A 23044-nucleotide genomic window follows, 5' to 3' on the forward strand; every position below is an offset into this window, starting at 1 on the left:
TAGCCCTCTGGCTACCATCCTTGAAGGTACGAGTCAATCAAACAGAACCACTGCCTGGACAGTGATCTACACTTGTCGGTACTCCCGAAATCATTGGGGCAAGAAGGAATGGCAGGTAATCTGGGAGGAACATTCTAGGCCACACCATCAGATGTGATCCGAACTATCATGGTGAATCCGTCATTGTAGCGCTGGAAGTGACTCCCTTATCTCATCACAGCCTTTCCCCTTTGGGACAGCTGTTTGCCTGGGGCATCAAGTCACAAGCCATCACGTGCTGCGTCACCGCCCGAGCTTCAGCGGACAGCTTGGCCAACCCCCGGTTCATCCCACCTTGCTCGACTCCCATCCAACCCTTGATTCTCGTGCTGTGTCTGTGGAGGATCTGATTCACCCACCATGGCTGAGTTTGTCGACCCCCGGATGGCCAACATCAAGCCTCGTATCCGCTACAACACCGTTGGGGGAATCAATGGACCGTTGGTCGTCCTCGAGAATGTGAGACGTTCGGGGACAGATTGACACAGGAATTGGAGCTATATGCTAATGTACTGTGGTGCCGTATAGGTGAAATTCCCCCGCTACAATGAAATTGTCTCCCTGACACTGCCCGATGGCACGGAGCGCTCCGGTCAAGTGTTGGAGGCGAGAGGTAAGCTCCCCGACTGGCTGTGGTACATGTGTACCTGCTAACCTCTGTGATCTTTACTACAGGGAACCGAGCTGTTGTGCAGGTACGCATTGAGAGTACTGCCGTTTTGATCCGCTTTCCGTGATAGAGATTAACAGTATACCGGTTGGCTAGGTGTTCGAGGGCACTTCGGGTATTGATGTGAAGAAGGTCAGAACTCTGAGAAGGCTTCTCACCGATAGAGTCACTAACACTGGGATCAGACCAAAGTCGAGTTCACCGGTCACAGCTTGAAGCTCGGTGTATCTGAGGATATGCTGGGTCGTGTGTTCGATGGTTCAGGGCGTGCTATCGACAAAGGCCCCAAAGTGCTTGCGGAAGATTACTTGGATATCAATGGCCAGCCTATCAACCCCTACTCCCGGGTATAAAACATTGCCAACTCGACAAACTTCGACATCTGAGCTGACATAATGCTCTAGGTCTACCCCGAGGAGATGATCTCTACCGGAATCTCTGCTATTGATACGATGAACTCTATTGCTCGTGGCCAGAAGATTCCTATCTTCTCTGCCGCCGGTCTTCCCCACAACGAGATCGCAGCAAGTATAGCTAGGCAAGCCAGTCTGGTTAAGAAACCCTCCAAGGGTATTCATGATGATCACGACGAGAACTTCTCCATTGTCTTTGCTGCCATGGGTGTTAACATGGAGACTGCCCGATTCTTTACTCGCGAGTTCGAAGAGAACGGCAGTATGGAGCGTACCACTCTCTTCCTGAACTTGGCCAACGATCCGACTATCGAGCGTATTATCACTCCTCGTCTGGCTTTGACGACCGCTGAATACTATGCCTACCAGCTCGAGAAGCACGTTCTCGTCATCTTGACCGACCTTTCGGCATACTGTGATGCTTTACGTGAAGTCTCCGCTGCCCGTGAAGAAGTCCCTGGCCGTCGTGGTTATCCTGGTTACATGTACACAGATTTGTCGACTATCTACGAGCGTGCCGGTCGTGTTGAGGGTCGTAACGGCTCTATTACTCAGATCCCTATCTTGACCATGCCTAACGATGGTATGAGCCCCCACTTCCTTCCCCACTTTTCGATTGTTCCATAACTAATCTCTCCTTCTATAAAAGATATCACCCATCCGATCCCTGATTTAACAGGCTACATCACTGTTAGTCTACTACCTTGCTGGCTAAAAAGCGATTAGCGAGACTAACATTCTATACAGGAGGGGCAAATCTTCATCGACCGCCAACTAGCTAACAAGGGTGTTTACCCGCCAATCAACGTGCTGCCCTCACTTTCTCGTCTTATGAAATCTGCCATTGGCGAGGGCCGCACGCGTAAGGATCACTCCGATGTGTCCAACCAACTCTACGCGAAGTACGCCATTGGTCGTGATGCCGGTAAGCTTTTCTGCCTGCGCCTGCCCTGTTCATCATACTGATAAGATTCACCACATAGCCGCCATGAAGGCCGTTGTTGGCGAGGAAGCTCTTTCTTCTGAAGACAAACTTTCTCTGGAGTTCCTCGACAAGTTTGAGCGCACCTTCATTAGCCAGTCTGCCTACGAGTCTCGCAGCATTTTCGAGTCTTTGGACATCGCCTGGAACCTCCTCCGCATTTACCCCAAGGAGCTTCTCAACCGTATCCCCAAGCGCACTCTGGATGAATTCTACGCCCGTTCTGCTCGCAAGATTGCTAGCAAGGATACCCGCGACAACTCGGGCGGGCAGCAGAATACCTCGGCACAGCAAAATTCCAACCTTATCGATGCGTAATCTTGCTGCATACAGGCTGGCTGGGGACTAGCTCACTCTAGGCATTAACCGTCTTGTTGCTCCATTCACACCCTTTGTTGCATTTGTTCTCTCGGATTTTCAAGTCTCAAAGCTTGCGGCACCGCGCCGAGGGGGAATGAAAGCAGTGTTGGAGTGGCTGTAACTGATCTCTGCATATCCTGTCCATTGTATATACTCTTCCATGCGGCTTCATCTATTGTGATGTTTCTTTTTTCTTGAATTTGCGTGTTAATCAGCTAGCCACAATACACTTCTTGAACTCTAGCTAGATTTTCAACAGGGCTAGGAACAAACGTAGTCTGCGTGACAGGCAGCAAGGACGAGTCCGATTCTGATTGAAAGTCAGGGCATATCGACAACCTGCTCATGAGTTTTTAACATAGAGCGGATTTCACAGTGATTGGATAAAGAAATCAGAGCATAGCAGGGGCCCTAAGCCGGTAACTCGTTTGGTTGAGAAGCACTTCCGCCGGCGTACTATTCAGAATTGGCCTGGTCGTTCCTGCTGCCTGTCATGCGGACTGTATTTGTCCCTAGTCCTGTTCCTGTATGCCTATTCATGTCTCCCTGCACAATATTTGTTTGCACACGTAGCCCAATGATATTCAGTGACTTATTGTCGGGTAATTCAATATCGAAATGAAATATTCCGGATAAGTCACAGATATGATCGAAGCACGAATGATGGCAGGAACATTATATAATGAGACACCAGTAAAGCCAGTCACAATATGCCACTATTGTTGCCCCGGTACATGATTTTAGCAAGTCCCGAACGCCCTACACAGCTGCTCAGATGGACTACAATATAGAGGCAGTAGAACCGAAATGAACACCACCGGGATGAGCTGTTAGATGGCGGACAACCGAGATTACATTTTGCACCGCCGGGCAGGCTGGATGATGTTCAAGCGCAAAAGACCGCTGCCATAGGAAGTGACGTCGAGGCTGGACCGAGCACACCGGGCTTATGTCATCGAGACTAGATGCTGGATCCTCGTGACGGCGATGTATCGGCTGGAGGCAGTTGCGGACAAGTAGAAACACCGCTTGGATCTGTTCATCAACGGCTCAGTCGCCTAGGCTTTTGTCGGTCGTTTCAGAGTCTCGCAACCCGTGGCTGGGTGATCTCTGCAGTGCGGCTGGTTCGATGACTAAGGCCCCCCTCGTCGAGTTCTGCGAATCCGAGAAGGAACCAGTCACCTCCGTCTCAAACAGGAAGCGCCCTCTCTTTCGTTGACCCCAGAGGTGATCTCTTGCTCCAACCCGTCTTGCCTCTGGGTTCATTCCTTTGCGTTCCCTTCACTCCTCCCCCGATTGAACCACGCTCTCCGCCCCCTCCGACGACGTGTATCCCGCCCAGTCCTGCACAATTTTTCGGCCTTGAGCTGTTCACGCGACCACCGCATACCCATATTGACACCTTTTTGAAGCCCCGGAGACTCCTGAGAACAATTCATCATGTCGTCGGCCAGCCTGGCGAAGAAGCACAAGGGGAAGAAAGCTGCCGATCCGAACGAAACCTCGAAGCTGCTGGCTGCCAAGATCTCGCAACTCGAGCAGGATGCTGCCGGCGAGAAGGACCAGGAAGCCGAGATTGGTGCGTGAAGCCCTGGCGGTGCGCAGTCGTGTATCGCGGTCCTTCCGGCCCCCGCGTATCCCGCCTGTCTACATGCTTTAGTCTGGAGTTTGAGATGGCCACTAACCTGGGTCCCAATGTATAGAGCGCGAGGTGAAGAAGGCGACCCGAGACCTCAATCAGCTTCTCAACCATATTGAGTCCCCGATGACCCGCCTGGAGACTGTTCAAAAAAAGTACACCGAGCTTTTGGCGGACATGAAAAAGTTGGATCGCGATCACGCCAAGAGCAAGAAGCGCGCGGATCAGATGCAAAAGGACCAAGAGAAGGGAAAAGCGGAGCTGAACAAGACGGTCACGATGAAGGATAAGCTGGAGAAGCTGTGCCGCGAGTTGACGAAGGAGAACAAGAAAGTGAAGGTACGGAGTCCAGCTAGCTCTGGAGAAGCGGTTTGAGTGCTGACGGTGGGGTAGGACGAAAACAAGAAACTCGAAGACACCGAAAAGAAAGCCCGCCTACTCGTCAACGAGCGACTTGACACTCTGCTTTACGACATTCAAGACGTGCTGACCGCCAAGGGGAACACTCGCAATGAGAAGGTGGACATTGATTTGGATGAAGCGTACGTCTTGCACCCGGACGCAATGACGTGTCATTACTCCTGGTTGGGGGAAGCTGGATTGAGACTGACCCAAAATATGCAGACTTCGTCTAAAGCTCAAGACCATCAGTGAGCAGTTCGACACCCGTGAGCTGCATTACAAGGGTCTCCTCCGAAGCAAGGACTCCGAGATTCAGAGCCTGACCTCCAAGTACGAGGAGCAACGGCGATCTGCTGATAATGAGTCTGCTCGAGGTCGTGCCCTGAGTGCCCAGGTCTCCACCTTTTCCCACACCGAAGCGGAGCTACGCAGCCAACTTAACATCTACGTGGAGAAATTCAAGCAGGTACGGGGCTCTTGGCACGGTGCCGTCATTCTCCGGAGGCTAACGGGAAGCAGGTTGAGGATACTCTGAACAACAGCAACGAACTTTTCCTCACTTTCCGCAAGGAAATGGAAGAGATGTCCAAGAAGACTAAGCGCCTAGAGAAAGAGAACCATACCCTCAACCGCAAGCATGAACAGACGAACCGCAACATTCTCGAGATGGCCGAAGAACGCACACGAAATCAAGAAGAATTGGAAAGATGGCGCCGGAAGTGTCAACACCTCGAGACCCTATGCCGTCGTATGCAGGCGCAAGGTCGTGGTGAAGGCCTAGCTGAAGGGGACGACCACCTGGACAACGATGACGAAGGCACCGAAAGCGAGTACGATGACGATTATGAGGATGAAGAGGAACTGAGTGAAGAGGGTGACCTTGATGACACTGATGGTGGCATCCCCCATCCCGGCGTGCCTTCCGAGAAGCCCGTCTTTGGGCCGCCTCCACCACCCAGCATTCTGGAGGCTCGAGCTACCAAAAACACTGCCGTCCTGAACGGGTGTCATTAATTGGTTGTTCTTGGAGAGCTCATGCTACGGTATTTTCGATTTCAGATTTCAAGAGGGCGATAGTAACATGGCCACCATTTCTGTACGCCTAGCTGTTTCGAAGTGTCGGATGAACACCCTCATGCGGAAAGATACGAAATTGGCTCACGGGTGGATAGATTGGATGCGATCACAGTCCTGGCTGCTATGGAAGAAGCCTGCATCTGCTGCTTAGCATCAAGCAAAAGGGCAGCGTTGCAGGCTATGCTACACAGGAAGGCTGGAATGCGTTATTGCAGAAATCTAACTTGCCGTGAGTTCAATGAAATTCAATGTTTATGTACAAGTAACATGTCATATTAAGAATCAAAGGATATCCACCCCTGCCTTGCCATCTCGAGGCCTGTAGATCTATAGCTTACTTGCTTGGCCACCTACCGTGATGTAGGAACTTCCAGTCTTGAGAACTTCCACTGCCTGCTGGACCATTTCCTCCACAATCACACCCGCCGGCTTGATCTCCTTGATGCTGGCCGAGACATCACCCATCAAGAACGGCATATCGATATCCTTCTCATTCTCAAGATCGTGCATCATCGGCACAATTCCCTTCGCCGTCAGCGCCGCAATATCCGCAGGCCGACTCTCCCATTCCTTGACATAGTCATTGGGCAGCATACGCAGCGGCCGCCCCGATACGACGAGTGTCCGTCGCGTATCACCATACTGCGCTCCAACAACCGCCTCCTTATGCAGCCGACTCGCGCCGCTCTCTTCCGATGCGACAAACCGCGTCCCAACCCAGACACCAGACGCACCGAGCATCAACGACGCAGCCAGACTGCGCCCATCGTTGATGCCCCCAGCCGCAACAACCTGCGCCGGCCGCCCCGTCAGCGGACTCTTATACCGGCTCGCCACGTCCACCACCGCAGGAACCAGCACCGAGAACGGGATATCACCGGTATGCCCGCCACCCTCGCCGCCCTGCGCGCACACGATATCGACGCCCCGCTGAAGCGCCTTCTCGGCGTGCTTCGGCGCGCCCACCATGTTCATCACGAGGATGCCGGCCTCGTGGAGCCGGCTGATCGTTTTCGCGGGGGGCACGCCCACGGCCGAGACGAAGAGCCTCGCGCCATGTGAGATGGCGACTTCCACCAGCTCATCCAGTTGGCCGTGCGTGTAGTCGTGGTTTGTGGCACGCGCTCCGCCGCCGACTTGAGGGAGGGCGAGGTCGACGCCGAAGGGTAGCGAGGGGTCCTGGAGGAGAGATTTGAGTTCTGTGAGCATCTCCGATAGTTGCTGTGGCGTGTAGCCCAGGCCGCCCACGGTGCCGAGGCCGCCGGCGTTGGAGACGGCGGCGGCTAATGGAGCACCGGAGGCGCGGGCCATTCCTGCTAGGAGGACGGGGTGCTGGATTTTGAGGAGTGAGCAGAGAGGCGTTTGGAGAGGCATGTTGCCGGCGTGTGTTGGAGAGTGGGAATGGTGCAGGGTTGTGTGTGCACAATCGGGTGATCAGTGAGGACTAAAATTGGAATCATTTAATCTGCACCAGCAGAAGTTATGCTGTGGGGATCCACGGGCGTGGTGGCGTATCTATACTCGCCTATACTCGTAGTTGGTGTCGGCGTTGGCGGTGCAGAATGCGGGGAAGCTTGCGGACCGAGGCTTCGAGCAGAGCGAGTCGCGGGCTTATGAATGGTGGGTAGTAGGAGTTGATATTTTTATCCACAGGCATAGTAAGCGATTTTTATTAGAACTCGTGTTCTAATTTTCTGTGGAAATTGGCGAGTTATCATCACGTTTTATGCATTCCAGATGCGTCCTATATAGCCGACTCGTTCCTGCTGTCGTTCGCTGGGAGATCTCCGTCATGACATCAACTCATCAAATACTGGTTAATTCCTTTGCCTTCCAGTCGATGATTCTTATGTATCGCCTTTCGTTTCAAAACTATATAAGAGTGGTGATCAATTATTGCAGTTCCTAGGACTTGAACTGCATCCGGATTCTTACCGGAAACAATGATCAGGTCTAAAGGTGGTGAGTAGCGGCAAATTAGAAGAATAGCACCTTTCTTGGACTATAATTGTGCTTAGAACGATTTTCTATTTGGTCTCAAAACCCCCAGGGTGAAACCAGCAGCCGAGGCGATGCCCGAAGCGGGAATGTAATTGGGTGCTTTTGGACGCGCCGGATCGCGTGGGGTTCGCGTCCAAGCTTCTTTCCCTTCACCAACTCTTCTACTGCCGGGTCTGGCGATCAGATTCGCACAATGCCACTAGACGACGATTACGGGTTCTTGCGTGCTCTCAGGTATTTCTTCCTCTTTCATTGCTTACATCTCTTCTCGGCCACCCGCGCCCTTTTCCCCGACGCTCGAGCTCGGAGCTGACCATTTTATGCCCTTTGTTTGGACAGCAACGAGGATCATGAACCCACCTACCGCGTTCCCTCGCATTACAACCCCCTCCATACCTTCAAACTTCCCGCTGGCTCGGGCCGGCACTACCAGCAACAATATGGCGACATGTACTTCTTGCGTCTCGCCAGTCTGAAGCCCGCAGTGGAACAAGTCGCGACGGAGGCATGGGAAGGGTTCAGTGTAAGAGCACAACTGGCCGGACGGGCATTTCCCAGCCCACGAAGAATCGATTGATCTGACATGCAATTACCTCGAAATCAGGTCGCCGGCGAACATGCGCGACGTGTGGACCGAGTGCTTGACGTGCGACAGGGTGAGCTGTGCTGGGTCGCCGGTACAGTATACATGGACATGCCATTGAAGCCGAATATTCTCGACGATCTGACGAAAGAGGTCTGTTCTGCTTTCCTATGCCCAGGATCAATATACCGTGGCTGACACCGCAGCAGAATTTCACGTCCGCCCCCCCTCCCCGCCGCACATACGCCGATCCCTCAAATCCATCAGCAACACAGATTATGATGGAGGACGAGTCTGGCCGTATCCGCTTGACTGGGGCTTTTCTTTCATCCACACAATTGGCTACAGGTGCTATCATCGCAGCATTGGGAACAGAGACCTCGAGTGGAGATTTTGAGGTTATCGATATCAAGGTTCCAGACTTGGCCCCACAGCCTCAACGATGGGAGAGAGACGAGGCCGATGGGAAACAGAACGGGAAAAATGCAATTCCAAGAGAACATGGCAAGATTGCGTTTATCAGTGGCCTAGGGATCACTGGAACATCAAGCGACACGTTGACCTTGGAGTTGCTCACCGAGTACCTTCTTGGATATACCGGGTTTTCGGGGAATGAAGAACATGGTCCATCATCGAATGCCTCGAAGATTACTCGACTTGTCATCGCAGGCAACTCCCTCGGCGCCAGCGTGACCACGGAGGTAGCCTCGGGGAGCACAGATAACGCAGGCAAGAAAAAAGCCGCACCGAAGAAGTACGGCTACGACGCCTCTACATACAATGCGTCGCCGATCACCCAACTGGACAATTTCCTGGCGGAGATCCTGCCGAGCATTCCTGTGACACTAATGCCAGGTGATCAAGACCCAGCGAACTTTTCCCTTCCCCAGCAAGGGATTCATCGCGCGATGTTTCCACAAGCTCGGGCGTATTGCGCCCCGCCGCAGCCTGGCGAGGAAAACTCGGAAGCAGGATGGTTTGATAGCGTCACCAATCCGTGGGAGGGTGATGTGGAGGGGTGGCGGGTATGGGGTTCCAGCGGCCAAAACGTCGACGACGTGCTGCGATACTTGGATTTTCCAAGTGATGACGGTGGGTTGGGGCAAGAGAGTGACGACTCGGAGGCCCGACTTCGTATCATGGAAGCGATGCTCCGATGGCGGTGCGGCGTTCCCACTGCCCCCGACACACTCTGTATGCCGCGCGCCCCGGATGTCCTTTCATCAATTCATGCTGACGCGTTTGCAGGGTCCTATCCGTTCCAGACTATTGATCCATTCGTACTTGAGTCATGCCCCCATATTTTCTTTACGGGCAACCAGCCAGTCTTCAAGACTGTGGTGATTGAGGGTGACATCCCTCTTCGCCTAGATGGAGGTGATACTGACAAGATGGACACCGCCGGCGATGCCTCCGGTGTCCGCGTTCGACTATTATCTATTCCCCGCTTCAAGGACACGGGTGAGTTGATCCTGGTGGATACTGAGACCTTGGAGGTGGAAGTCATCAAGTTCGGTATTTTTGCGGGCAAAGAGGAGGGCAAATGAAACCATCTAGACGGCCTCTCTAAAATGAAGTAGCAATCCTAATGACACAATCCAATTTTTCAAGGTGGAAATATCATGTAGATTGTAAATCCCATCTAGGATGCACATCCCAAAGCAAGCCTCTCTAGATCGTCTCCTTGCCCAATGCTGTGACGCTCGTTGCGACGCCCTCTTGTGGAGAGGCAAAGACGCAGCGCTCAATATAACCCTCCTCGGAATGAAGTTGGGCTCTACGATGCATAAGGGGGGGGGGGGGGGAGGCAAGTCATTTTATGGCTTAAGGATGCATTCACGCCGTCGTCCCCGCCAGTTTTGGCCCCCGTTTAGTCCAAACCTTCGCGCAGTTCTTCAACATTACCTAAATAGGTACAGTGGCAACTCACAAGTAGTGGTCGATTCAACGGACCCTGCCTTTGGCTATGGCACTATTGATTCTTGCTCGGTGTCCACATCATGACGCCTCCTGCGGGTGGGCCAACGTTCATGGAAAATGGTCCTCGCAGCGCAAATCCCAACGAGCTGTACAGCCTCTCTCCTTCACCACTGGCTTCTAATCCCACCACCACGCCTTCCTCCTGTGCTCTCCCCAACACCTCCGCCATCAGCATCCGGCCAATGCCTCGGCGTTGGTAGGCCGACGACACCACCACGCTTTGCGCTTGCCAGCGATTCTCGTACTTGGCCTTCATCTCGGGAGAGTCCCAGTACTGCAGCCGGTCGCGTTCCACCGACCTCATGAATTTACGCATTGCACGGTGATCAACAGACCGGTCCGGCCAGAAGAAATCCACGATCGAGGCCTGGATCGCCAGCCACCATTTCTGCAGTGTGCGCCAGAACGAAGCTCGCTGTGCGACCAGGTCCAGGGCAGCCTCGTCGTTCCCCAGCCGGGCAAACTGCGCATAGGCGATTGGCTTGTACGGGCTGGACGCAGTCACGGCCACGAAGCCAAGGCTCCGCGGATTGAAGTATCGGCCCTGGATCATGCGCGCGAAGCGGCGGGTGACGTGGTCGGGATACTCATGGCGCCGTGAACAGAGATAGGCATTGAGATCGGAATCGAAGTACTCGGTCGCTGCCAAGGGCGCCACCAGCCATGTGTCTGAGAGTTGCATGGGACGGATCAGGAAGTTTTCATTTGGCTGTTGGTAGGCCGGCATGGTCAAGCCGGGGGCCCGGCTCATTGTGCACCAGTGACTTGATTGCGGGTTCCCTGGGGGAGGTGGAACCAATGCATGGGAATGCCCACAGCCCAAATTCAGGATATTGAGGTGATACGCATACAAGCAAAGGGGGCTCACCATGGCCGCCTGGAGGTTGGGGAAGGACTAGCTCCGCAGCGGGCTAAAAGCGGCGTGACATACAGCCTGAATAAGACAGCAGAGGTACGCGTTGTCAGAACCCGTTTTGCAGTCAAATAGTTCAAGATGATGCAGCATTTCTAAATCCGTGCGTTAGTCTACCTCGCTAAGGGTGGATATCCTCACCATATGCATCTAGGAGAGCTCTTCCGTCTCTCTTGCTACATACATCATTGACAGCAGGTGTCGTGTGCCCAGAGGCGCATGGATGATTCCTTGGTACACTGCCAAGTCCTGGTATATTCCAATCAGAGTTCCCACATGGCATCGGACACATGCAAGGGCCTAGACCGGGCGTGTTAGACTTTCTAAAATAATCATGATGCCCCAAGATCCCTAGAGCCCGGGTGGCGCCCATATTGTGTTTCTCCCATTGCTTTCCCTTATTTGCGGTTTCTTGGTCATTGCTACTGCCTCAACATGACAGGTCCGTCGCAGAACCAGACACTAACGTATTGTGGTGAAGGGCATGCCCTTTGAATCTAGAAAGTATGGCTTATAGCTAGCATACAATTCGGTGGGTTTGTGAGCCAAGCTGGGTATCTGGAACTTCTGGCGTCGGGCTCACAAGCCCGGTCCATCTATACCATGCAAGGAAACTGAGTTGTGCAACGCAGCCTAAGAAGCTGGGGATGGATCGACGATGTGAAATAAACACCAGAATTTGGCTGATCCTCGCCCCAGCTGGGTTCGGGGCCATAGCCCCAAGTCTAATTCACTAGTCAGCTACAGGCCGAGGTGATCGAAATGGGTAAGAATGTTGCAAAGTGATCCATGTGGGTCGTCTGTGGACAGACGGATTACCCGATTCGACAATAACTACGCACTATCAGCCAATGAGCGTGGACAGAATCGAGGACTCCGCCGTCTTGCGGGAGAATGGAGAACTATATGATTACCTAGATAGGCACCCCATTCGACACTCCCAAAATCTCAGACCTATATTATCTACACAGGCACGCGCAACCAGAGACTGCCATCGATTCAAGACAGCTTCTCGTTGCTTTCCGAAGAATTCGCCAGCCTTGGTTGATTGAGCAGAATCCCCGGTCGCAACTCTCATGCCTGGCACGCTTTCCACCTGGCCTGTATCAACCACCCCTGCCAGGATGAAGTACCTATCACTATGGCATCCCGACCACAGAGTGCCCATCGTCGATGGGAAATACCAAAATCCAAACACCGGCCGCATCGAAGAAGCCGGCAACATCGCCGCATATCTGGGCCCACCATCTGTGCAAACGACCTGGATCAACATCCACCCCATCACCAAATTCCACATCGGCGGCGCCTTCAATGCCTCAATGAATGATATTTTCATCGCCGTCGCCGACCACGTGAGGGACCGGGCCTACGTGATTGAAAGCATCAACGCCAGCCCATACTCGGTGACCATCATCTGCTCAACACCGAAGCCGCACCATGAAATCTTGCTGTATATTCAGAAGATGCAGGAAGACTTTGCGCGAGATACACCCATCGCGAGCTTCACGCCGCCCGACGTACCAGTCTCGTTGCCACCTATTCGAACTCCCGAGCACGGAAAGCAAACTTTTTGGTGCTGAGCATCTTCCATTCCACGTCTGTAATGTTCTGAGCGTTTGTATTATATCCACCACCATGTATACTTGTTCTTTCTAGCCAACCCGGGGTCTACGTCGTGTATTTGAAGCCTTCATTCTCCTTGTCCGTCAGATCTAGCCAGTCTTGGTCGGCGGCCATTTGACTTTCAATGGCATCTTTGCGCTTGACATTGCTGGAATGGCAGACATATCCGTAGGCCAGCACGGCAACGATGGCAACCACGTAGCAGACAATCATGGCCACAGTGCCGCCGGTATACTCTGGGGCTTGGTCGGCGCGGAAAGTCTGTGGACCGATGATGTTGCCCACCGTCCACGCAATGTAGAACCAGGCATAGAGCACGATCCTGTGATATGGTTAGCGGGACCATTGCATGCGAGCCGTCACAACTGCTTACTTCTTGGTATGACCGGCCACATTGGCTTGGTAGACTGAGACGAGCGTAACGTATGGTGCCCAGTAGGTGCTGAAGAGAGTCAGTCGGCTTCACGGGCCATCTTTGAATTCTAAGACTCACTAGAGAATACTGCAAGAGATAACTGTTAGCAGATGTGTGCAGAATGCAGATTGTGGCTGACTTACTATAGTCCTACCAATTGTCCGGCAAGATTGGTTCGAGGCAGGGCATAGCACAACACAGCCCCAAGAAGGGGCAGCAAGATCGAGACAGCCACAATAGGCGTACGGTATCGTCTAGTCGTTGCGGCAAAGTATGAGAGGGCGATTCCAGATAGTGTGCTCATCGCTCCAGGGGGCATGGCCAGAAGGGACGTCTGGAGAGAATCGAACCCAAGGCCCGAGATAATGATGGTATTAAAGGTTGTGAGGCCACCGTTTGGAACCTGGCGGAGGTCAACATGACTGCGCCGTACGACGAATTTTGGAGACTCACTTGCAATGCAGCAATTGCTATCCAGATCAACCACGTCTTGACATCCCAAAATGCCTCCCAGACCTGCTCGACCTTGAAGGTCTTGGACTCAATGCCGGTGTTGTCGGCGGCTTTGCGTTGAATGATGATGTATTTCTCGCGGCTGGTCAGGAATTTTGCCTCGAGAGGGTTGTTGGGCCTATGGGTGATCAGCTCAATCGTTCTCCACGAGGAACAAGACGGCCATACAAGAGAAGGTAGACGACCAAGGCCCAGACCACTGTGATGCCGCCGATGAGGAGGAAAATAATCTTCCATGTCTCAAATGGGCCTTTGTAGTATCCGACCACCCATGCCACGAAGCCGTTAATAATAGGCGCAACGACGTTGAGAATGATACTACCTCGGTTAGAGATCCTGCCCAAACCAAATATTTGGGACTGGCCTACCTGTTTCGTTTTGGTTGCTCCTCAGGTCGATACCACATCGACACCACCAAGGTGACAGCAGGAATGAGCAACGCTTCGCAGCCACCAAGAAGGAAGCGGCACGCAAAAAGACCCCCGAAACTGGTGCATGCCGCCATGCACATTTCCAAGATTCCCCAACACAGGACATTCAGGGAGAAGAATGTCACCGCGGGGACCCTGTGACGGCCACTGGTTAGAGAGGAGCTCGACAGGTTGATGTGTGGCCTTTGGATGAGACTCTTACTTTTGTAACATGTATGCAGAAGGGCCCATGAAGGCAAGGCCTCCAAAGAACGGCGCCGAGCCAATCCATGAGTACTGATCGCCAGTCAGATGGAGGTCGGTCTTGATGTTGTAGATTGCAGCTGCGGAGATCGCCGTCTTATCGAGTCCAGACAACGTTGCGCACACAAAAAGCTAGGTGAATGATGAGCGTCTGCGTTGGCTTGTGCTCATTTGACGCTCGCCTACCGTGGGGATCAGCCTCCAATCGATTCTGCGAATGAGTTTCTTCTCCTCCTCGACACTCCAGCTGTCGCCATCCATTTGGTCGGCATAGTCGCTCACGATCTGCGCTGCGATATCCACGTCTTTGTTTCGTCCAGCTTTCACGGCCTGCACGGCTGCGTCGGGTGTGATTGCTGGCTTTTTGGCCTCGTCGCTGACCTCCACTGGACCTGCTGCCATATTGCTGGTGATCCTGTCGGTGTGAGTTTCTCTGCCTGACGAGGTGTGCTCCAGTCACGGAATGTGCGTTGCTGATTACTGAATATATCAGCGGCCATGCGTAGTTCGGCCTTGCACAATCCAAGCGCAGCTCGTTTATCAGCCATGCATGCCACGATAAGCTTATCTTCCCCTTGCGCGTGGTCGGAATCCGGCCAATCCGAGTCTTGCCGTGGCAATCATGCTTATCGCCGGCGACCGATAAAACATGATAAAAGATGGCGCTAGTTTATAGTTGGCCGCGCGGGCAAGCGTCAGACCATCGGCCAACCAGAGGCTCGATAGGGCATGGAGGCGGCATGCGGAAATGGCCCGATTCCAAGACTCTGGTCTGCGGGCTATATCTACCGGATTGTGTGTGAGGCTTGCTGTGCTTCACCCAGTCGGATCAACTTTGCGCTCCTTTGTTTCCTTATCCGAATACACGATGGTGTCCGAGACTGTTGACGGGGAGGCGCCTCTATACCCCGACTATTTGCGTTGGTTATCCTCTCTCAATTGAAATCCTATGCACTAACCTTGCCATAGCCTTCTACGATCCCCTTGAGAAAGTCGAGCCTGTCGGGTCTTTTGAACATGATGATCCAGGACATCGAGCCGATCCCGCATTCCCCAACCTGTTGAAGGGCGCGAAGGCTGTGGAACTGAGCCCGCATTGCGGCACAGAGCTTCGGGGTGTCCAAATAGTATGGAACTACGAACACGATGCTTCCAATAAGCAGAGACTGACTTTGCGAACGATTTCATCAGTCACAACTTTCCAGCGAAGGCCTTGACGAGCTGGCTCTTTTGGTAGCGGAGCGAGGATGTCTGGTGTTTCGCGATCAAGAATTCACCGACCTAGGCTTCGAGGAGCAGAAAAGAATTGCCTCGTACGTTACGCGTCTGGATTTGCCAATTATCGATTTGCTGACTGTCTCCTCCAGGCATTTCGGCCCTCTTCACAAGCATGGGTGGATGCCTCATCCTAAGAACGGACCGGAGGAATTTGTGATCGTCTATGATTCGAAGGAGTAAGCCCAACCATTCTGATATATCTGCCTGGAATATCGGCAAATGTCCCACGGGATATGGATGCTGACCCGCAAACAATAGTGATCTACGGATTCGCAAATCCTGGGCCAGAAAAAGTCCCATTCAGTTCCATGTTGATCAGGTAAGATACGATCAATAAAACTCAAAGGTCGTCTCCCAAGAATTCAAATCCAACAATTTTCAATAGTCTCCCGAAGCCCAACCTCCCGGAGCAACATTTTTCTGCATGCTAGAGTCTCCGCCCGGTGCTGGCGGCGACACCGTCATCTCCAACGTGAGTTTGCTGCAGCCGCAACCGATCACGATCCATCGCAATATCGCTAACAAAAGAGCGTATACCAGATGACAAGAGCATTTGAGCGGCTCTCCCCGTCATTCCGCAAACGCCTCGAGGGCCTGCGCGCAATCCATACCACGGCCAATCCGATCATGCGTGAAATTCGCGACAATGGCAACAATGCCGTTCTTCGTCGACCGATCACTCGGTCAATCCATCCCGTCGTCGTCGTTCACCCGGTCACCAAGAAAAAGGCCCTGTTTGTCAACTCCTCCTACACGCAGAGCATTGTCGGATGGGATGACGAGGAGTCCGATTACCTGTTGAAATTCCTTTTTGACCATATCAACCGCGGCCATGATTTCTGCTGCCGAGTGCGGTACGAGCCGGGAACCGTTGTCATCTGGGATCAGCGAGTGACACAGCATTCGCAGACTCTGGACTACACAGCTGGCGCGAGGCGACATGCCTTCCGCCTGACGCCGTTGGCGAATGTACCGATTCCCAGCCTTGTGGAGGAGGATGACGGGGAGTGTGCGAAAGATGAAGCTCGGGTGATCCTCAATCTTTGCTAGTCTGACTTGATTCTAAATCAATCTATTTGCAAGGTGCTATTATATATTGTTTCCCATCAAGCTTTCCACCTTAATAAACCCCAGGTTAGTGAGGCCTTTGACGCCAGCGGCTCCGTTGGCGGAAATGCGAGTCACCCAGCGCCATCTTTGTATCCAACCCTGGAGCTCGGAATATTCCTCGTCAAAGGTAAAATGCGCGCAAGAGGTGCTTCTTTGGTGTGAAGGGAGGTCCTTCGGTGCGATAGTTTGTAACAAATGTACCATGAATGAACCGGCGATGGCAAAATTAGGGCGACTCCCTGGATCGTCAGTGTAAGAATGAGCAGAACTTGAGAAGGGACGAGGTGTGGTGAGATACTGACAGCTGTGCCAAAATCCGTTCCATTGAGCCCCGGTCAATTTTTCGAGAAACTCCACAAACTCTTTCACACACAGTAGTGCCCCCTTGACGACGGCTTTGGCGCTTTCGTATATACCTTCACCCTTGTCTGGGAATTTCAAAGCCAAGGCTGGCCATTGATCTAATGGTCGCAGTAGTGCACGCAATAGGACGACATGTGTGACAATATAGGAAAGATACAGTGCTCCGTTTCCGTCAAGGTCATGACCATTTGGGATGGCTCCTGAGCTTGCAACGCCACCCTTTAGACTTAAGCAGATTGGCAGGTCGTTGCGCCAGTCTCTCAATTTAGCGCGTAGTGATTTTGCTGCATCCAAAGAATACTGGAGATCGTTGGATGTTCTTCTGATCGCCCTCACTGTATAGAAAGTGTTCTGGATGTCCGACAGGATCGCCGTCAATGTTGTCAGATGGGTTATATGAGCCTTTGTGTCGAGTGATTGAGACAGTGTATCTTCTATATCCTCGGACGTGAGTGGCGACACGTCGAAGTTGTCATCGCTCAGGTGGCTGGGCATGCCTCGCGCAAGTGCAACCCACTTTTCCATCACGTAAAGCCCCCACCAGAGTCGACGTCGTAGTCTTCGCTCCCAAGCGGGAACCGATTTCCAGGAGATGGGATCGCGATGGAGGCCAATCGTTTGTCCAACAGCCAAACTGGTTGACATGAGTGACCATGCAAAGGCGGTATCGGACAAATACATGTTCGTCGGCAGGCGCTGCTGCAAAAGAAGACAAGCCTGGAGCGTTGCTAAAGTAGGGGCATGGAGCTCTTGGGATAAGGAAAGCCAGCAGAGGTGATAAAGCTCCTGGCTCTGCGGTGGATGCAGCAATAACGTAAAGAGAGCTTCATCATACATGATGAAGGGAAGTGCGGTGGCACATATCGCCGTCAGTAGGGGCAGCGGCATGTTGCTCAGCTCATCTGGAGATGACGGAATCTGATGCTGCGATATTATGGGATAATATGGATCCACGTGGCGAGCGTATAGCTGGACAAGATGCCATGCTGCAGTGGAGTCCATCATTTTCCACAAACGAGACCAGGCATTGTCCGAGGCTTCTGGATCAAGTTTGGGCTCAGCATTGGCCAACAGAGAGTTATCGGTTATCCCAAAAACCGTAGGTTGTATAAAATCATGAGCTTCCCGATCGTTTTGGGGTCGAGCGCTCAGGATTCTGTACCTGAGGCCATTTACCTTGGGTAACGCGACATTCTGTTCATCGTAAGGCTGGTGGCTTAATATGTGAATGTCAGAAACACCCGTTGGGCCGATATAGAAGCTGAATGCTCCGTTGATAAACTCCAGTGAGTCGACCCTCGGTGGTGAGCCACTGCATGAGTATTGATCTGGTGTGGATGGCGAATTTGCCGGACGGGGTGAGACTGCGCTGGCGGAAGTGGTTTTGGGCGTGTCGTGGGCTGCTTCTAACGCAATATCACTTCCATGAAAGCTCCCGAGACTTGGCGCCTGTTGCATGCCTTGTGTATGCATCTCCGTCTCTAGCTCAGGCCTCAAGAGGTCTTGTATAGTCGGTCCGTCTTCTCCATCGCCTGGCTGATTGTGGGCAAGAAGATATAGCCATCGTTCCGAATCCCCATACATTGTTCTTGAGTCTTCAAAGGATGCGAATGTCTTTCTTCTCTTTCGGGGTCCAGGTCCTTCATTAAATGTGCATTCTTGGTCTTTGCTGGTGCAGCGGTGACAAGGAGGCCCATGGGGCATGTCGCAGGTCACCTTACGTTTGCGACAGGCATCGCACGGTCGAGATTTCCGGGACTTGTACAGACGGCCGAGCACGGGAGAAGCAACAAAATCCATTCTGGTACGAATAAGAGAAGAGGATTGGGAGAGAGCAGAAGGAGATAGGAAACGGCCTTTATCTCGTGCACGGACGGGCCTTATCAATGCGGGATTTGCGGGGACGCGTTTTCCTTCCTCTTTCCTCCTTCACTTCTTCCTTCTACACATCCCCGATCTCAATTCGTTTCTCTTTCGCTGCCTGTCAGATCCTGCCCTCCAACTCTAACAGTGCATTCAGGAAAGGGCTTGAAAGAATTTCATCCGCTGTTTGGTCCTCCATCGGTAGTAGGGGCAACCGAGGCTTATCGCCGTATCCGAAGTGACGATGCAGCAGCTTTTTCATCCCTGCGATCTACAAAAACCCGTTAGACAGACAGAAAATGCAGGAGCTGGGAACGGATATAGGCACGACTCACTCCAATCTTCAGAGCCACGCCATCTGCCAAAGCAATGAGTTGCTGCAACTCGGCTGCTTCTTTGGCCGAGTCTGCCTCTTGGGACAGATTCCACAATTTCACGCATGATTTCTTATGACGGTTAGATGGGAGTTCCATGCGACTCTACATCTTCTGTTGCTGATTTGTGGTGAAACTTACTGGTGCAATATTCGGCAGTCCACTGATTGCACCCGAGGATCCGACGGAGATAGACGGCAGCAAGAAATCAATAAACCCATCAATAGCCCTGAAAGGAGTCGCGATGGACCGAGGGTACAGCTGGTGAAATTCGGGAGTCGAGACCTCGGCCATGATTCGAGTTAACTTGCCGACATTCGCGCATCTATGGTGGCCAGAACCTCCTGATCAGCCGGGAAATAGTCAAATGGAGGTGGCACGAGTGGCCAGATACGCACGTCAGCTTCACGCCGCAGATATTTGGGGAGGACTTGATGATTTTGACAATCAGGTCGCTATCCATATCAATTCCACCTGATACGGACGGAAAGTTATAGATAATCCTGCAAAACGTGAGAAGATGCCGCAGCGTCTGATGGTGAGAAGCAAGCATACACTGGCAGGGGCGACGCTTCTGCAATGTCCACGAAGAATTTCACTATCGACTTAGAGTTCGACAACAGAGCACCTGCATAGTATCCCGGTGGGATGACCATCACGTAGTCGGCGCCGGCATCTGCAGCGTCCTTGCAAAGCTGGATGGATTCACGGGTGCTTGAAGCACCGGTGCCGGCAACGATGGGGACATCGCATAGCTCCACCTGATCCAACGCCTGTCTGGCAGATTGGATGAGCTGCTTTCTTTCGGTGTTGCTCTAGGAAGTGTCCTTGGATTAGCCTCGCTCATTTCCAGTATGAGCTGCTGGTCTCACCAAATGAACGGCTTCCCCCATTGAGCCCGACACCACTGGGATGGTCCCCGCAGTCGCGATGACTATAGATGGAATGATTAGCTTATTGAGCATTCCAGATATGCAGGCGGAATCCGTACACTTAACATGGCTCTGGAAAGCATCAAGGTCTGGCCATAGCATTAGCATCAGTTCACAAACGAAGTCGACAATGCAGACCTAGATCTTCGTTGTCTTGGAAGAAACACGGCAAAGGCGTGTAAATTCCGGTGGGCAAGGGGCGCATGGTCAAAATCGATTCAATTGGGCTGATGTTTGTAGTCTTCGAATTCCTTAAGCTAATTTCCAGTTTTGCCGCCCATTTTATTCTGCTCTGAATGCAGCCGAAAAAGCCTTCGGAACATGATATGATCTCAGCAAGTCGAGATAACAATTGATAAGACGTGATCCAAGGAAGATAGGCCAAGGGGCGGCCGATACTCGCCGGGTATAGACCCATCTTTGTTACATTGATAACGGTGGAAGAATCACCATTCAATTTGGAGACGGCCTATACCACTATCTCACAGAACAAATCGGAACAAGGGACTATCTTCGCCCATTTCACCAAGTTCCTCCGGGCTATACGTCCTCTCGATCTCCCCCACGTCCATACCCTCTCTGCGCTTGTTCTCTTTCTTCAGCAAGTACCAATGTATACTGGCCGGAATCATCGCTCCGATAACGGTCGCTCCGACCGAGAATCCGAATCCCAGAGGATACACAGGGGCCTGCAAAACAGTTAGCATGAGACCATTTCATGAAATGGATAGTTTGTCCGACCTCGCTGGAGATGTAGATGTTGGATCCGATGCTACCACCACCCACACTCCCGAATAGCATTAGGAAACCGATCGCGGCTGCTCGTTTGGAGGGATTGGGGATATTGGAACTCGTCCATGCACCGACCTATATCGACAAAGTTAGCCACTGCTTTTGACCTCCAGTAGGTTTGAAGAATTGTTAAATGAACTCACGATTGGGGCCTGTGCGGAATAGCCAGCTGCCGCTAGGAAGATAGCAAAATAACTGACTCCAGGAAGGCTGGGATGGTGGACCGTGATCCACAAGATGATGATTCCACTGATTCCCCATGTCAGAATTGCCTTCAGAGCGAAGGAAGATACAACTTACATTAGTCCGAGGATGTATGCACCCATAAGGCACAAGTATCGCGATTGTTGCCGGTCGCTAATGTACCCAACTGCCACGCAGACACAAGTGGCAAATATATAAGGAGGCGTAGTCAAGGCCTGCGCCTTCACTGCAGTGTATCCCAGGTTTGCAACCATGGTGGGCAGCGTGTAAGACAGCGAGTACGTTGGCACGGAACCTCCCCACCAGAACAGCATCATCCTGCGAGGGAGTTAGTGGCTGAGTAACGCCGGTCATAGTAGCGCAAGCATACATGAAATACGTCTTCTTGTCCTTTGCAGCCGCAATGACATCGCTCCAGCGAAAGGTATAAGTGGACGCAAGCGGACCGTTGGCGTACTTGACGCGCAGCGATGCATATTCGAGCTCGTCAGCGGTAAGCCAACTCGTGCTTCTCTTCTCGTTGTACTGGTGAGGAAATGACCTAGTGAAGTGGATTAGCAGAACATATCTCCCGTCTGGGTCAACATTGAAGTCTCACGGTAGGCCGAAGGTGCAACAAAGTCCCGCAAAGATGGTGATGCACCCTTCGATCAAGAACAGCCATCGCCACGCTCGCCACCCGAGATTACCATCAAGGGAGCCGACGCCGTAGGCAATCACTCCGCCAAAGGCACCAGCGGTGGTGTTCGCGCCGTAGAAGATAGCCATGCGAGTGCCAATCTCCTTGGGTGTATACCACATCGAGAGAATAAAGTACGCTCCGGGATATAGACCGGCCTCTGCGATTCCCAGCATGAGACGAATGACGATAAAGCCTCCGTAGGAGCTCACTTGGGAGGTCAGAGTTGTTATCAGACCCCACGCACACACGATGAGAGGGAACCAGATCTTGGGTCCGACTTGTCGCAGCATGATGTTGGAGACTGGCTCGAAGAGTCCGTAGGTGAAGAAGAAATACATGAGGGCCAGGTTGTATTGGGTGCCGGCCATGCCTACGTCTTCAAGAAAACCAAACAGCTAAGGATGGTTCAGCTTCCTATGCTCGCCGTTGAGAGCTCAGATGGTCTCTTTACTTACCTTGGCATTGCCTGCATTGGACTTGTCAAGCGAGCACATCAAGTAGAGAAAGCTCAGAACGGGAAGTAACCGTGCATCCACTGTTGCGACAAGCTTAGCATTCCAAAACCTGAAAAAAGATAGTTAGGGCTGACGTACGCTTTCGGAGAAGCTTTGCCTTTGGTTTCCCATTGAAGAGATTGTCCAATTGAAGGAACCGATCATATTCAAGCGTGGCATTCTGGTCTGCCACCGAGACCGCCGTTGTTCCATTTTTTTCCATGTCATGCATGGACGACGAGTTTGAAGACTCCGATAAAGCCATGTTTGAACGCCAATACCTAGGCAACAAGTGGCTTTCGCGAAAGGTGAGCGAGAGTCAACTTCAGGGTATTCTTTGCCGAATTACATTCGATTGGAATCGTCCATTACTCTTATGATCTCTAATGTATAGATAGTCTATCTCTGCGATACGGCTTTTGATACTTTGCTATCTGGCGTATTCCCTGAATGCACCAATCCCTGCTAGATCGTACACAGTCACATTTATCAACTGGCATCAAACCAGATTACTTGGCCGCGGTGGGGCGATATGCACGATAAGCCCCACGGGGTTTATCAGAGCTTCACGGCGCGGCCAACTTTAACAAGAATGATAACGGCGGGGGAGAAGTCCATATGCCCGAATGGGGATTGTGGCTCTGTACATAACCGGGATTGGGTGGCTT

The 23044-nt window shown here is 52.4% G+C and overlaps 12 protein-coding genes across 12 annotated transcripts; 5 read left to right on the forward strand and 7 right to left on the reverse strand.

Moving 5' to 3' along the window:
- Positions 1–399: 399 nt before the first annotated feature.
- N7459_005919 (H(+)-transporting V1 sector ATPase subunit B) lies at positions 400–2422 on the forward strand (the record flags this gene model as incomplete). Its single annotated transcript, XM_056945103.1, has 9 exons — positions 400–498; positions 568–652; positions 715–734; positions 806–841; positions 895–1056; positions 1114–1705; positions 1772–1812; positions 1870–2047; positions 2106–2422. 9 exons carry the CDS (start codon positions 400–402, stop codon positions 2420–2422), a joined length of 1530 nt encoding a protein of 509 aa, XP_056799438.1.
- Positions 2423–3904: 1482 nt separating this feature from the next.
- Positions 3905–5519, forward strand: N7459_005920 (taxilin; the record flags this gene model as incomplete). Its single annotated transcript, XM_056945104.1, has 5 exons — positions 3905–4043; positions 4168–4442; positions 4497–4645; positions 4728–4971; positions 5025–5519. 5 exons carry the CDS (start codon positions 3905–3907, stop codon positions 5517–5519), a joined length of 1302 nt encoding a protein of 433 aa, XP_056799439.1.
- A 390-nt stretch (positions 5520–5909) lies between these two features.
- N7459_005921 (NAD(P)H-dependent flavin oxidoreductase) lies at positions 5910–6956 on the reverse strand (the record flags this gene model as incomplete). Its single annotated transcript, XM_056945105.1, has 1 exon — positions 5910–6956. One exon carries the CDS (start codon positions 6954–6956, stop codon positions 5910–5912), a length of 1047 nt encoding a protein of 348 aa, XP_056799440.1.
- An 820-nt stretch (positions 6957–7776) lies between these two features.
- N7459_005922 (DNA-directed DNA polymerase delta subunit POL31) lies at positions 7777–9713 on the forward strand (the record flags this gene model as incomplete). Its single annotated transcript, XM_056945106.1, has 4 exons — positions 7777–7817; positions 7923–8106; positions 8188–8319; positions 8376–9713. 4 exons carry the CDS (start codon positions 7777–7779, stop codon positions 9711–9713), a joined length of 1695 nt encoding a protein of 564 aa, XP_056799441.1.
- Positions 9714–10138: 425 nt separating this feature from the next.
- N7459_005923 (GNAT family N-acetyltransferase) lies at positions 10139–10897 on the reverse strand (the record flags this gene model as incomplete). The annotated part of the gene is made up of 1 exon (XM_056945107.1): positions 10139–10897. One exon carries the CDS (start codon positions 10895–10897, stop codon positions 10139–10141), a length of 759 nt encoding a protein of 252 aa, XP_056799442.1.
- A 1238-nt stretch (positions 10898–12135) lies between these two features.
- N7459_005924 (uncharacterized protein) lies at positions 12136–12639 on the forward strand (the record flags this gene model as incomplete). Its single annotated transcript, XM_056945108.1, has 1 exon — positions 12136–12639. One exon carries the CDS (start codon positions 12136–12138, stop codon positions 12637–12639), a length of 504 nt encoding a protein of 167 aa, XP_056799443.1.
- Positions 12640–12727: 88 nt separating this feature from the next.
- Positions 12728–14686, reverse strand: N7459_005925 (uncharacterized protein; the record flags this gene model as incomplete). Its single annotated transcript, XM_056945109.1, has 9 exons — positions 12728–13004; positions 13056–13124; positions 13176–13184; positions 13241–13500; positions 13551–13728; positions 13779–13928; positions 13979–14176; positions 14244–14416; positions 14471–14686. The coding sequence occupies 9 exons, from the start codon at positions 14684–14686 to the stop codon at positions 12728–12730; spliced, it is 1530 nt and encodes a 509-aa protein (XP_056799444.1).
- A 466-nt stretch (positions 14687–15152) lies between these two features.
- On the forward strand, positions 15153–16612 carry N7459_005926 (TauD/TfdA dioxygenase family protein; the record flags this gene model as incomplete). Its single annotated transcript, XM_056945110.1, has 7 exons — positions 15153–15204; positions 15254–15411; positions 15476–15597; positions 15652–15738; positions 15821–15881; positions 15948–16034; positions 16103–16612. 7 exons carry the CDS (start codon positions 15153–15155, stop codon positions 16610–16612), a joined length of 1077 nt encoding a protein of 358 aa, XP_056799445.1.
- A 39-nt stretch (positions 16613–16651) lies between these two features.
- N7459_005927 (fungal specific transcription factor domain-containing protein) lies at positions 16652–18619 on the reverse strand (the record flags this gene model as incomplete). Its single annotated transcript, XM_056945111.1, has 1 exon — positions 16652–18619. The coding sequence occupies one exon, from the start codon at positions 18617–18619 to the stop codon at positions 16652–16654; it is 1968 nt and encodes a 655-aa protein (XP_056799446.1).
- A 563-nt stretch (positions 18620–19182) lies between these two features.
- On the reverse strand, positions 19183–19566 carry N7459_005928 (uncharacterized protein; the record flags this gene model as incomplete). The annotated part of the gene is made up of 2 exons (XM_056945112.1): positions 19183–19377; positions 19414–19566. 2 exons carry the CDS (start codon positions 19564–19566, stop codon positions 19183–19185), a joined length of 348 nt encoding a protein of 115 aa, XP_056799447.1.
- Positions 19567–19763: 197 nt separating this feature from the next.
- N7459_005929 (dihydrodipicolinate synthase family protein) lies at positions 19764–20409 on the reverse strand (the record flags this gene model as incomplete). The annotated part of the gene is made up of 3 exons (XM_056945113.1): positions 19764–20087; positions 20145–20206; positions 20343–20409. 3 exons carry the CDS (start codon positions 20407–20409, stop codon positions 19764–19766), a joined length of 453 nt encoding a protein of 150 aa, XP_056799448.1.
- Positions 20410–20686: 277 nt separating this feature from the next.
- Positions 20687–22641, reverse strand: N7459_005930 (Major facilitator superfamily domain general substrate transporter; the record flags this gene model as incomplete). Its single annotated transcript, XM_056945114.1, has 8 exons — positions 20687–20893; positions 20946–21071; positions 21140–21245; positions 21297–21518; positions 21571–21741; positions 21799–22277; positions 22338–22417; positions 22476–22641. 8 exons carry the CDS (start codon positions 22639–22641, stop codon positions 20687–20689), a joined length of 1557 nt encoding a protein of 518 aa, XP_056799449.1.
- Between the last annotated feature and the right edge of the window lie 403 nt (positions 22642–23044).

The sequence above is a fragment of the Penicillium hispanicum genome (assembly GCF_028827665.1).
Source record: "Penicillium hispanicum strain IBT 35686 chromosome Unknown utg000005l_segment0_segment0, whole genome shotgun sequence".
NCBI classification, from domain to species: Eukaryota; Fungi; Ascomycota; class Eurotiomycetes; order Eurotiales; family Aspergillaceae; genus Penicillium; species Penicillium hispanicum.